This window comes from Xenopus tropicalis, chromosome 2 (genome assembly GCF_000004195.4).
Source record: "Xenopus tropicalis strain Nigerian chromosome 2, UCB_Xtro_10.0, whole genome shotgun sequence".
In the NCBI taxonomy this organism is placed as follows: Eukaryota; Metazoa; Chordata; class Amphibia; order Anura; family Pipidae; genus Xenopus; species Xenopus tropicalis.
The window spans coordinates 6,401,791-6,416,488 of record NC_030678.2 but is presented as its reverse complement, the minus strand read 5'-3'; the positions used below and the strand labels follow the sequence as shown (position 1 = coordinate 6,416,488).

Sequence of the window (14,698 nt, the reverse complement as noted above, 5' to 3'; positions counted from 1 at the left end):
GGAGACTCCATGATTTGGGGGGTAGGGGTAACTGGGAATCTTACAGATGGGGAGACTCCATGATTTGGGGGGTAGGGGTAACTGGGAATCCTACAGATGGGGAGACTCCATGATTTGGGGGGTAGGGGTAACTGGGAATCTTACAGATGGGGAGACTCCATGATTTGGGGGGTAGGGGTAGCTGGGAATCCAACAGATGGGGAGACTCCATGATTTGGGGGGTAGGGGTAGCTGGGAATCTTACAGATGGGGAGACTCCATGATTTGGGGGTAGGGGTAGCTGGGGGGCAGTAAATGCTGGGATGCAGAAGCACAAAATGGCTGCCCATAAAGCACATAATAGCAATGAGGCCCCAGTTTGGGGGGGACACACTTTCACACACACAATTGGGTAACACTGTTTAACCCTTCTGGGCCCAGATGGGGAGACTTTATTGCTGATCCCAGTGCATATAACAGATGTTTCCGTGGGCCCGAATTGTGGGGGGGTAAAGTTGGGGGTATCTGCACTCAGGGTACATGGATATAGGCCACGCCCCCAATACAGGAAGCAATAGGTCAGTGGGTTCTGACCAACCAGATGAGCACATACAGTAAAGTGCATTTGTGACTAAGGCATTTATCAACTGGAACCCCCAAATATCAGTGCATATGTCCCCTCCAATGGCCTATCTGCCCCATGTAACCCCACATTCCCCCTGTCTGTAACCCCACACTGTGCATAGGACACCCCATTTCTGGGCACCAAATAACAATATATAAACCCCACCCTTCCCAAGGCACCGGGTATGTGTCTGTAACTCCCAGCAGCTCATATATACGCGCAGGGAGTTCATTTTAACCCCTTTGGAGTCAGCAGATCCCAACAGGTACATGTGGCCCCTCTGCAACCCACTAACCATTCCTGCACATATCGCCCCCTGCAGGGCACACAGGAGAGCCGGGAACATACAGGCATCACTGGGAAGGAGACATGTAGGCCAGAAGGGGGTTCCAGTGGCGAATGGGGGGGGGGGGGCGAATGGAAGAGGGGGGGGGTAGACAAATGGTAGAGGCCGGGGGGATGTATTATTGTTCCTTCCGGCTGGAGATCATGGACTGCACCTATTGGGGGAAACAATAGAAGTTATAATACCGGCAGCTACAGGGTTTCATATCACAGAAATGCACAATGGGTTCTGTACCCATATCTATCTATCATCTATCCATCTATCATCTATCATCTATCCGTCTATCTGTCTATCTATCTATCTATCTATCATCTATCTATCTATCATCTATCCATCTATCTGTCTATCTATCTATCTATCTATCTATCTATTGTCTTCCTATCTACAATATCTATCTATTTATCTATCTATCTATCATTTATCTATCTGTATATCTATCTATCTATCTATCATCTATCTATCTGTATATCTATCTATCTATCTATCATCTATCTATCTGTATATCTATCTATCATCTATCTATCTGTATATCTATCTATCTATCTATCTATCTATCTGTATATCTATCTATCTATCTATCTATCTGTATATCTATCTATCTATCTATCTGTATATCTATCTATCTATCTGTATAAGTATACGTGGGCACAATAATTCTCACGTGGGTGAGTGCAATGAGGAGACAGGGGTGGATCCCAGAATACTGGGCGGTGCTGTTACATACAGTAACCCCGCCCCTTACGTCTCACTGGCAGCCATTTATATTGTTACTGACAGGATCCAGTGACAGGCAGAAGGGCCGGCTAATAAATTGGCGAATGCCACTAATAGTTCCCAGACCTGCCTAACGAGGCGCTGGCAGCGGTGTGTGTGGGGGGGGGGGGATGGGGGCAATGAGCCGCTCAGGCTGATACGTGTAGCGCAATGGGGGCCCAGTAACCCGGCAGTATTAGTGTAAAATGCACTGTTTTTAGCTGCTTTTTTATTTAAAGTTGTGGCTCACCCTTGAGGTAAACATTTAGTATTGAAGGTCACTGCAGATAATGGATTCAGAGCACTATATTAACCCCAGACATGCCAGCAAGATCACTAAAAAAATGAAATAACAGGAAGGGGAATGGGGCGGGGTTCAGGCTCTGACAGGATGACTGCCCCCCCCCCCCGCAGTTCAAATCCGAGCAATTTTCTTGTCTATAACTGAGCCCCCGGCCTGTTTATTACTAAGCAGAAGCAGTCGATATTCCTGCCTAGCACCACGGCCATATTAATAGCTGTCGGACGCCTCGCCTTTCTGCGCTCCCCCACAATAAATGAGGCCTCTCCCTTGTCATGTCTAATGAGCTGTACCGCTAATGTACTACCCGTGCCCCTAATGTAAATACCAATATGGCTGGGGGGGGGGGGGGGACAGGACCAAGGGACGAGCTTATTAAGCCACTTATTGCCTTTACTGCAAGAAACAGAAAAGCAATATTTTGCCACCGAGACGTTCCGAGTGATCTGCAGAAACACTGCGAGATTAAAAAGTAAATGTGATGGGTAATACATATCCGAAACTCAGTGTATTCCTCTGCCGCGGCATCACTCCCTGGGGCAGGGACTGATGGGAATGGGATAGGGACCTTAGATTGTAAGCTCACTGGGGCAGGGGCTGATGGGAATGTGATAGGGACCTTAGATTGTAAGCTCACTGGGGCAGGGACTGATGGGAATGGGATAGGGACCTTAGATTGTAAGCTCACTGGGGCAGGGGCTGATGGGAATGGGATAGGGGCCTTAGATTGTAAGCTCACTGGGGCAGGGACTGATGGGAATGGGATAGGTGCCTTAGATTGTAAGCTCACTGGGGCAGGGGCTGATGGAATTGGGATAGGGACCTTAGATTGTAAGCTCACTGGGGCAGGGACTGATGGGAATGGGATAGGGACCTTAGATTGTAAGCTCACTGGGGCAGGGACTGATGGGAATGGGATAGGGACCTTAGATTGTAAGCTCACTGGGGCAGGGACTGATGGGAATGGGATAGGGACCTTAGATTGTAAGCTCACTGGGGGCAGGGACTGATGGGAATGGGATAGGGACCTTAGACTGTAAGCTCACTGGGGCAGGGACTGATGGGAATGGGATAGGGACCTTAGATTGTAAGCTCACTGGGGCAGGACTGATGGGAATGGGATAGGGACCTTAGATTGTAAGCTCACTGGGGCAGGGACTGATGGGAATGGGATAGGGACCTTAGATTGTAAGCTCACTGGGGCAGGGACTGATGGGAATGGGATAGGGGCCTTAGATTGTAAGCTCACTGGGGCAGGGACTGATGGGAATGGGATAGGTGCCTTAGATTGTAAGCTCACTGGGGCAGGGACTGATGGGAATGGGATAGGGACCTTAGATTGTAAGCTCACTGGGGCAGGGACTGATGGGAATGGGATAGGGACCTTAGATTGTAAGCTCACTGGGGCAGGGACTGATGGGAATGTGATAGGGACCTTAGATTGTAAGCTCACTGGGGCAGGGGCTGATGGGAATGGGATAGGGACCTTAGATTGTAAGCTCACTGGGGCAGGGACTGATGGGAATGGGATAGGGACCTTAGATTGTAAGCTCACTGGGGCAGGGACTGATGGGAATGGGATAGGGACCTTAGATTGTAAGCTCACTGGGGCAGGGACTGATGGGAATGGGATAGGGACCTTAGATTGTAAGCTCACTGGGGCAGGGACTGATGGGAATGGGATAGGGACCTTAGATTGTAAGCTCACTGGGGCAGGGACTGATGGGAATGGGATAGGGACCTTAGATTGTAAGCTCACTGGGGCAGGGACTGATGGGAATGGGATAGGGACCTTAGATTGTAAGCTCACTGGGGCAGGGGTTGATGGGAATGTGATAGGGACCTTAGATTGTAAGCTCACTGGGGCAGGGGCTGCTGGGGGGTAAGAGTAAAGGGTACTGCAGGCACAGGCTAATATATTACAATGTAACTGATCTATCAGAGGTTCCATCAAGGACAAATATCTTTTAAAAAATAGATGAGGCAGGTAAATCTAATACCTCTAAAGCAATATTATAATGTTTTAAAAATAGATCAGCCAATCAGAATCCTCCCTCAGGCGCTGCTAATGGCGGTGGCGCTGAGTTATTATTGGACAGAATGTGATTAATTAATGCAGGAGCGGAAGGAGGAATATGGATATGAGGCCGACTGCGCCAGAACCTCTGGGTGCTGCAAGGGGTTTCACTGCTGTAAAGCGAGGGGTTAATTTAACCCTTTTCTGCAAGGGGCTTTGTAAATGTTTCAATGTTTTACAAAATTGGTTTAAAGGACAAGTAAAGTCAAAACTGCTGGGCAGCATGGCAGCTCCTGTTGCTAAACTATAACAATTCTGAATGACTGGGTGCCGCCTCCCCTTACCTGGCGCGTGGTGCATCTGGGAAGCGCTAGCTGAGTAGTGATTGGCTGCCCTTGCACAAGGCGGCCATTGTATCTCTATAAGGGGCACAGTGCCCAGAGCAGCCGGCTGGTTGGGACACCCCATCTGCCATGATGTACCCCTAACCTAGAACTGCAGAACCCACAGAGCTGGTACTTCAATGCCCGTTGGACTGGCTGGGGAACTCTATGGCAGCACCTACCTTCTCAAGCATGAACTCTAGCGGCTCTTCCGGCTTCTCATAAACCAAGTTTTCTGTAATTTCCTAATAAAGAAAAAAAATACAAGTTTCTGCAAAAGGTTTTTGGTTTTACCAACACCGTCACTGAGCCCAAACCCTTTGTATTCCCATTACGGCTCTGTGCCCAGTGTAAACAGTGTAATAACATATTCATCCCACAGGGAGGCAGCGTTGCGCCACAAACTCTATGCATTTAGATTTGGGCTGGGAGAAATATTGTTGCCATTCTGAACTTATGTGAAACATTGATGCAAGTTGTCCCATAACTAAGCCCCGGATTGAGCGCCAATAGCCTCCCCTTGTGCCCCAATAGCCTCCCCTTGTGCCCCAATAGCCTCCCCTTGTGCCCCAATAGCCACCCTCGTGCCCCAATAGCCTCCCCTTGTGCCCCAATAGCCTCCCCTTGTGCCCCAATAGCCACCCTCGTGCCCCCAATAGCCTCCCCTCGTGCCCCAATAGCCTCTCCTCGTGCCCCAATAGCCTCCCCTTGTGCCCCAATAGCCACCCTCGTGCCCCAATAGCCACCCTCGTGCCCCAATAGCCTCCCCTTGTGCCCCAATAGCCTCCCCTTGTGCCCCAATAGCCACCCTCGTGCCCCAATAGCCTCCCCTTGTGCCCCAATAGCCTCTCCTCGTGCCCCAATAGCCTCCCCTTGTGCCCCAATAGCCACCCTCGTGCCCCAATAGCCCCCTTGTACCCCAATAGCCTCCCCTTGTGCCCCAATAGCCACCCTCGTGCCCCAATAGTCTCTCCTCGTGCCCCAATAGCCTCCCCTCGTGCCCCAATAGCCACCCTCGTGCCCCAATAGCCCCCCCTTGTGCCCCAATAGCCTCCCCTTGTGCCCCAATAGCCCCCCCTTGTGCCCCAATAGCCTCCCCTTGTGCCCCAATAGCTACCCTCGTGCCCCAATAGCCCCCCCTCGTGCCCCAATAGCCTCCCCTCGTGCCCCAATAGCCTCTCCTCGTGCCCCAATAGCCTCCCCTCGTGCCCCAATAGCCACCCCTCGTGCCCCAATAGCCTCTCCTCGTGCCCCAATAGCCTCTCCTCGTGCCCCAATAGCCACCCTCGTGCCCCAATAGCCTCTCCTCGTGCCCCAATAGCCTCCCCTTGTGCCCCAATAGCCTCCCCTTGTGCCCCAATAGCCTCTCCTCGTGCCCCAATAGCCTCCCCTCGTGCCCCAATAGCCTCCCCTCGTGCCCCAATAGCCACCCTCGTGCCCCAATAGCCACCCTCGTGCCCCAATAGCCACCCTCGTGCCCCAATAGCCTCCCCTCGTGCCCCAATAGCCTCCCCTCGTGCCCCAATAGCCTCCCCTCGTGTCCCAATAGCCTCCCCCTCGTGCCCCAATAGCCTCCCCTCGTGCCCCAATAGCCTCCCCTCGTGCCCCAATAGCCCCCTTGTGTCCCAATAGCCTCCCCTCGTGCCCCAATAGCCTCCCCTCGTGCCCCAATAGCCACCCTCGTGCCCCAATAGCCACCCTCGTGCCCCAATAGCCACCCTCGTGCCCCAATAGCCACCCTCGTGCCCCAATAGCCACCCTCGTGCCCCAATAGCCTCTCCTCGTGCCCCAATAGCCTCCCCTCGTGCCCCAATAGCCTCCCCTCGTGCCCCAATAGCTTCCCCTCGTGTCCAAATAGCCTCCCCTCGTGCCCCAATAGCCTCCCCTCGTGCCCCAATAGCCACCCTCCTGCCCCAATAGCCTCCCCTCGTGCCCCAATAGCCACCCTCGTGCCCCAATAGCCTCTCCTCGTGCCCCAATAGCCTCCCCTTGTGCCCCAATAGCCTCCCCTTGTGTCCCAATAGCCTCCCCTTGTGCCCCAATAGCCCCCTTGTGTCCCAATAGCCCCCTTGTGCCCCAATAGCCTCCCCTTGTGTCCCAATAGCCTCCCCTTGTGCCCCAATAGCCCCCTTGTGTCCCAATAGCCCCCTTGTGCCCCAATAGCCTCCCCTTGTGTCCCAATAGCCTCCCCTTGTGCCCCAATAGCCCCCCTTGTGTCCCAATAGCCCCCTTGTGTCCCAATAGCCTCCCCTCGTGCCCCAATAGCCTCCCCTCGTGCCCCAATAGCCTCCCCTCGTGCCCCAATAGCCTCTCCTCGTGCCCCAATAGCCTCCCCTTGTGCCCCAATAGCCTCCCCTCGTGCCCCAATAGCCTCCCCTCGTGCCCCAATAGCCTCTCCTCGTGCCCCAATAGCCTCCCCTCGTGCCCCAATAGCCTCCCCTTGTGCCCCAACAGCCTCCCCTTGTGCCCCAATAGCCTCCCCTGTGTCCCAATAGCCTCCACTTGTGTCCCAATAGCCTCTCTGTGCTACATAAACATACAAAACATACAGAAGGATTAGAACTCAATATATTAGAACTCAATATTTATTTTATGTAATATACAGTTGGATCATTTCCCTAAGGCAGGGGGCTCAAACTCAATTTACCTGGGGGCCGCAGGAGGCAAAGTCAGGATGAGGCTGGGCCGCATAAGGGATTTCACAAAAAAAAGTCGGGAGCTGCTGATTGCGGAAATGACGTTATGCCATCATAACAGTTATTATGGGAAGACGTTCTGTGTGCACAATTAGCTCCTTACGTCTTCCCATAATAACTGTTGTGATGGCATAATGTCATTTCCGCAATCAGCAGCTCCCGCCCGCCGTGCCTTGCATTATCCCTTGAATCGCAATAAAAATCGTGATCCATTCATTCGGTGTTGGTGCGGGCCACAAAATATTGTACCGAGGGCCGCAAAAGGCCCGCGGGCCGCGAGTTTGAGACCCCTGCCCTAAGGGACCAAACTGTAAATTATATCCTTATAAACGGTGCTTAGTGATGTCATCAGTTATAATCGGAGCTTAGTGATGTCATTTCTGTTACACGACTCACTGAAAGTTGTATATTATAATAAATAAAGTCCCCCCTGTTGTAAAATATGAGGATATTAGAAGCCACCTTGGACCTGTATATACCCTTTATATGGTCATGAAACTCCTCGGGGGCTTATAATATCCCTATATGTTACAATAGGGGGCACTTTATTCACTATATATTATAAGGAACTCCTCGGGGGCTTATAATATCCCTATATGTTACAATAGGGGGCACTTTATTCACTATATATTATAAGGAACCCCTCGGGGGCTTATAATATCCCTATATGTTACAATAGGGGGTACTTTATTCGCTATATATTATAAGGAACTCCTCGGGGGCTTATAATATCCCTATATGTTACAATAGGGGGCACTTTATTCACTATATATTATAAGGAACCCCTCAGGGGCTTATAATATCCCTATATGTTACAATAGGGGGCACTTTATTCACTATATATTATAAGGAACCCCTCAGGGGCTTATAATATCCCTATATGTTACAATAGGGGGCACTTTATTCACTATATATTATAAGGAACCCCTCAGGGGCTTATAATATCCCTATATGTTACAATAGGGGGTACTTTATTCATTATATATTCATAATTATACGTATAGCTGGAAGCAGCCATATTGTATGAAGTATGAGTGGGAGCTGCCATAGTGCAATCTGGGAGTGCGCCACTAGGGTGTGCTGTTACAGTGTCAGTCTATAGTGAATATAAGAGACCAATGAGTTATACATGTAAATATGAACATTCTCCCCCTCACCTGGAATATCTGTAGGATGTTGTGCTTCTCCATGTATTTCAAAGAACGTTCAAATGGGTCTTCGTATACGGGCAGCGCCAGCTGTGGGGGGCGGGCTGACTGTGACACCTCCGTGATTAGCACCTTCTTATTGGCCCCCTGTAATAAATATGTTATTGGATAAGGAGTGAGGGCAGAGCAAAGGCAGGAGTGTTGGTAAAAAGGAATCATTTAACCATGAAATAAACCCAATAGGGCTGTTCTGCCCCAATAAGGGGTAATTATATCTTAGTTGGGATCAAGTACAGGTACTGTTTTATTATTACAGAGAAAAGGGAATCATTTAACCATTAAATAAACCCAATAGGGCTGTTCTGCCCCAATAAGGGGTAATTATATCTTAGTTGGGATCAAGTACAGATACTGTTTTATTATTACAGAGAAAAGGGAATCATTTAACCATGAAATAAACCCAATAGGGCTGTTCTGCCCCCAATAAGGGGTAATTATATCTTAGTTGGGATCAAGTACAGGTACTGTTTTATTATTACAGAGAAAAGGGAATCATTTAACCATTAAATAAACCCAATAGGGCTGTTCTGCCCCAATAAGGGGTAATTATATCTTAGTTGGGATCAAGTACAGGTACTGTTTTATTATTACAGAGAAAAGGGAATCATTTAACCATTAAATAAACCCAATAGGGCTGTTCTGCCCCAATAAGGGGTAATTATATCTTAGTTGGGATCAAGTACAGGTACTGTTTTATTATTACAGAGAAAAGGGAATCATTTAACCATGAAATAAACCCAATAGGGCTGTTCTGCCCCAATAAGGGGTAATTATATCTTAGTTGGGATCAAGTACAGGTACTGTTTTATTATTACAGAGAAAAGGGAATCATTTAACCATTAAATAAACCCAATAGGACTGTTCTGCCCAATAAGGGGTAATTATATCTTAGTTGGGATCAAGTACAGGTACTGTTTTATTATTACAGAGAAAAGGGAATCATTTAACCATGAAATAAACCCAATAGGGCTGTTCTGCCCCAATAAGGGGTAATTATATCTTAGTTGGGATCAAGTACAGGTACTGTTTTATTATTACAGAGAAAAAGGAATCATTTAACCATTAAATAAACCCAATAGGACTGTTCTGCCCCCAATAAGGGCTGTATTGCTATCTGCCATATACAAGGCACGGGGGAACCACAACTGGGCAGGAATGTGATAGGGCAATTAGATTGCAAGCTCTGTTGCTGCAGAATATGGCGGCACTATAGGAAGGACACTAATCCGTAGCACAGAGGCCAGAGAGGCACTGGTTCCTGTTATGTAAATAAGCAGATATTATTATTAGTTATTGATCCCCGCTCAGGGCCAATCAATAGAGGCGGCAGAAAATGGCTGAGTAAGGGGGAAGGGGGGCGGCGTCGCTGGGACAAGGTGCTGCGTCAGGCTGCACTATGGGCTTTAGTGTCACTTTCAATCAATACTGATGCTCTTCTATAATAGATTGCTAGCACACACGGCGAGTTCCCTGGGATTGGTTAGGAATAAAGTCGCTCCCTCATTACTCAGTGATGCGTTAGTTATTTAAAGGCCAAATAGGCCCTTGTCTGTTTTTGTTGCAATGAGATTGTCTGTGGGGATTACAGGGCATTATGGGTTGGTTGCTCTGGGGCGCGCTCCCGGTATATCCCATCATTCCTCATCAAAGGGATGAAGGGTCCATCGCTCCATTCAAAGGTCTATTGTGGATTTGTAGTGGCATCAAATGCCCCTGATCTAATGAGGGTCCCGGCCAATGTAGCACAGAAATCTGCCCAAAGTGAAATGAATAATTGCTATCTCTCTGTACAGGCTATGAGCAAACTTAGGGGGCTGTTCCTGCTGAATTGTGCTTAGTACAGGGGAATCCCTATGTGCCATAGTGTTATGGTATCTCTCTGTACAGGCTATGAGCAAACTTAGGGGGCTGTTCCTGCTGAATTGTGCTTAGTACAGGGGAATCCCTATGTGCCATAGTGTTATGGTATCTCTCTGTACAGGCTATGAGCAAACTTAGGGGGCTGTTCCTGCTGAATTGTGCTTAGTACAGGGGAATCCCTATGTGCCATAGTTTTATGGTATCTCTCTGTACAGGCTATGAGCAAACTTAGGGGGCTGTTCCTGCTGAATTGTGCTTAGTACAGGGGAATCCCTATGTGCCATAGTGTTATGGTATCTCTCTGTACAGGCTATGAGCAAACTTAGGGGGCTGTTCCTGCTGAATTGTGCTTAGTACAGGGGAATCCCTATGTGCCATAGTGTTATGGTATCTCTCTGTACAGGCTATGAGCAAACTTAGGGGGCTGTTCCTGCTGAATTGTGCTTAGTACAGGGGAATCCCTATGTGCCATAGTTTTATGGTATCTCTCTGTACAGGCTATGAGCAAACTTAGGGGGCTGTTCCTGCTGAATTGTGCTTAGTACAGGGGAATCCCTATGTGCCATAGTTTTATGGTATCTCTCTGTACAGGCTATGAGCAAACTTAGGGGGCTGTTCCTGCTGAATTGTGCTTAGTACAGGGGAATCCCTATGTGCCATAGTTTTATGGTATCTCTCTGTACAGGCTATGAGCAAACCTAGGGGGCTGTTCCTGCTGAATTGTGCTTAGTACAGGGGAATCCCTATGTGCCATAGTTTTATGGTATCTCTCTGTACAGGCTATGAGCAAACTTAGGGGGCTGTTCCTGCTGAATTGTGCTTAGTACAGGGGAATCCCTATGTGCCATAGTTTTATGGTATCTCTCTGTACAGGCTATGAGCAAACCTAGGGGGCTGTTCCTGCTGAATTGTGCTTAGTACAGGGGAATCCCTATGTGCCATAGTTTTATGGTATCTCTCTGTACAGGCTATGAGCAAACTTAGGGGGCTGTTCCTGCTGAATTGTGCTTAGTACAGGGGAATCCCTATGTGCCATAGTTTTATGGTATCTCTCTGTACAGGCTATGAGCAAACTTAGGGGGCTGTTCCTGCTGAATTGTGCTTAGTACAGGTGAATCCCTATGTGCCATAGTTGTATCTCTCTGTACAGTTGCCCCAGCGTATTCAATCACTGAGCCCCCAATATGGCGGGGCCCCGGCACGTGAGATGCTCATTGCTGGGATTTACACACCGGGCCGGTTATTACATTGCAGGAGATGAGACGACAGACTGTATATCACACTAAAGGGATTACACTGATCCGATCAGCCGGCTCCTTCCCTGGTTATTTATTGGTTCCCCCCACGCTGAATCCCCCGGCTGAATGCAAATATGGCGGCACTTGGGCCTGACTCCTGGGCGGGGGGTTTATTGGGTTCATTCTCAGAACAATAACAACACGGCCTCCAATAAAAATCAATATTTCGCCCTGACAGGTCACCTGACTCGCGCACTAACAAAGCCGATATGATGCGTCAGTCGCTAAATGGAGAATTTCTTCTCGTGTTCCGGATATTAACCCTTTCTGCTCCTTCATTCTGCCCCCCCTGTTACCTTCTCCCCAATTACCTTTCTCTCTAACTGCCCTTTCCATAGAACATTTCCATTGTTTCGTTTCTCTCTCCCCCTTGTACTCTCCTTTTCAACTACTTTCTGTTCTGCTCTTTAAAGGACAAGTAAACCTTTACAATAAGTTGATGTAAAATTGATGATGCTCTATTCTAAGAGCTTTTGCAATTTACGTTCATTAGTTATTTAATATTAAGGGATAAAGTACTATTAATATGAAGGCATTTTGTTGCAGCAGCGCCACCTACTGGTCACTTTCCAAACAGGAAGGTGTCAAGGACGTTGTCGAGGAAGTTGTCAGGAGAAAGAAAAATGGCGGATCTGATGTTCTTCTGGTTAGGAAAACCAATAGCAACCTCAGATAACTTTTCCCACATCAGAAGAACATCAGACCCGCCCTCTTTCTTTCTCCTTACAACTTCCTCAACAACGTCCTTAACTACTTCCTGTTTGTTAAATGACCAACAGGTGGCGCTGCTGTAACAAAATGCCACCCAAACTCTGCCCCAATCAGGGGACACCACACTCATTCCCCTTGATTGACAGTTTCTCTCTTATACATTTAGGGGGTGTATTTCTTAACATTGGAGACAACCGTCACCAGTGATGTTGCCCATAGCAACCAATCAGATCTTTGCTTTTGTTTTCCAACTTGAAGGTAACTGTTCAAATCTAATTGCTGATTTTCAACATTAATATTGTGAGACAATCTGCCATTGAATTTCATTGTCTGTTTTTTGTGGTTTTTCAGCTAATCAGCTTTTTGTTCAACAGCTACCCTGTTGCTAGGGTCTTGTTTACCTTAGCAACCAGGCAGTGGTTTGAATGAGAGACCCAGAAGATGAATAGGATAGGGGGGCTGAAGAGCAAGATACGAACGAATACAAAGTTGGCTGCCGGGGTCAGTGACCCCCTATTTGAAAGTTGGAAAGATGCAGAAGAGAAATGCAAATAACAGGGCTAAAGTACAGTAAAGGTATAGGACCCGTTATCCAGAATGCGCGGGACCAAGGGAATTCCGGATAAGGGGTCTTTCCATAATTTGGATCTCCATACCTTAAAACAACTAAAAAATCAATAAAAAATTAAACCCAATAGGACTGTTCTGTCCCCAATAAGGGGTAATTATATCTTAGTTGGGATCAAGTACAGGTACTGTTTTATTATTACAGAGAAAAGGGAATCATTTACCGTATATACTCGAGTATAAGCCGATCCGAATATAAGCCGAGGTACCTAATTTTACCTAAGAAAATTGGAAAAACTTATTGACTCGAGTATAAGCCTAGGGTGTTTTTTTTTAACTGTCAGGCAAGTTTGGGAAGGCTAAGGAAGCTGCCATACTAAGTATCAAGTACTTCCCATCGCAATGCAGCATGTCTCCCAGCACAACTGACAGCAAAGCTTCTACTTGTGGCCAGAAGTGTGGACCCCATGTACTCACATATGGGTGCCACAAGTTCCCCGTGCTCCTCATGTTCCCCATTGGGGGAGACAGAATAAAGCACTTGGGGAAGATACTGGGGGAACTTGGGGAAGATACTGGGGTACTTGGGGAGAAGTAATGAAGCACTTAGGGAAGATACTGGGGTACTTGGGGAGAAGGAATGAAGCACTTAGGGAAGATACTGGGGTACTTGGGGAGAAGGAATGAACCACTTGGGGAAGATACAGGGGGAACTTGGGAACAGAGGGACACGCAGCACATGGATCGTTCTAAACATTTGCAGTCTGATTTATTCTTGCTATCTGAAATACTTTAGTAAGAGTGGAAATGCTACCGGCTGACAGCGTCTGTAACAGCCAGTAAATCTGAAATATTATGTGCGAATCCTGGAAGGCAGCCATTAGGAAGATTATGGTAAGGGACGCAGTGGGGGCACCCCTGTGGAGAAGGGACTCATAATGGGGGACAAGTGTGACCTCTAACCTCGCACCCCCGCGGATCGGGACTTACGTGAGTCCATGTGGGTTCCACAGGCGGAGCTGCCTTTCAGCGCGGTGCAGTCACAGGGAGACAGGTGGTGCCACTTGGGGAAGGCGGGTCAGCACTTGCGTAAGGGAGAGATGCGTAAGTAACGCGCAGGCACTGGCACTTCAAAGCGGCTCCTATTACTGCCACAAGTTCCCTGTGCGCCGTGCAGCGGGACCCGCCCGGAGCGTTGCCGTATATGCACGCGAGTGCGTCCGCCGGCAGGACCCGCTGCCGTATGTACTCGTCCATCCAGGGGGGCTGCGGTTGGGGTACTGGTGCTGCTGCCATATCTACCCGTACGGTCACGAGGGGTGCTGTTGCCGCATGTACTCGCCAGCGCTGGGTTTGCTGGTGCTGCCGTATATACTCGAATATAAGCCGAGGCTGTCTTTTTCAGCACATTTTGGGGGTTGAAAAACTCGGCTTATACACGAGTATATACGGTAACCATTAAATAAACCCAATAGGGCTGTTCTGCCCCAATAAGGGGTAATTATATCTTAGTTGGGATCAAGTACAGGTACTGTTTTATTATTACAGAGAAAAGGGAATCATTTAACCATTAAATAAACCCAATAGGGCTGTTCTGCCCCAATAAGGGGTAATTATATCTTAGTTGGGATCAAGTACAGGTACTGTTTTATTATTACAGAGAAAAGGGAATTATTTAACCATGAAATAAACCCAATAGGGCTGTTCTGCCCCAATAAGGGGTAATTATATCTTAGTTGGGATCAAGTACAGGTACTGTTTTATTATTACAGAGAAAAGGGAATCATTTAACCATGAAATAAACCCAATAGGGCTGTTCTGCCCCCAATAAGGGGTAATTATATCTTAGTTGGGATCAAGTACAGGTACTGTTTTATTATTACAGAGAAAAGGGAATCATTTAACCATTAAATAAACCCAATAGGGCTGTTCTGCCCCCAATAAGGAGTAATTA

The 14,698-nt window shown here is 48.0% G+C and overlaps 1 protein-coding gene across 1 annotated transcript in view; it reads right to left on the bottom strand.

Annotated features, from left to right (window-relative positions):
• Positions 1–392: 392 nt before the first annotated feature.
• Positions 393–14,698, bottom strand: part of tex55 (testis expressed 55) — a 34,024-nt gene continuing 19,718 nt past the window's right edge. The window contains exons 4-6 of the mRNA XM_004912274.4: positions 8,258–8,395; positions 4,587–4,649; positions 393–1,104 (exon numbers count right to left, since the gene is read on the bottom strand). Coding sequence (XP_004912331.1) covers positions 1,069–1,104; positions 4,587–4,649; positions 8,258–8,395 — 237 coding nt within the window. The 3' untranslated portion in view covers positions 393–1,068. The remainder of the gene's footprint in view (positions 1,105–4,586; positions 4,650–8,257; positions 8,396–14,698) is intronic.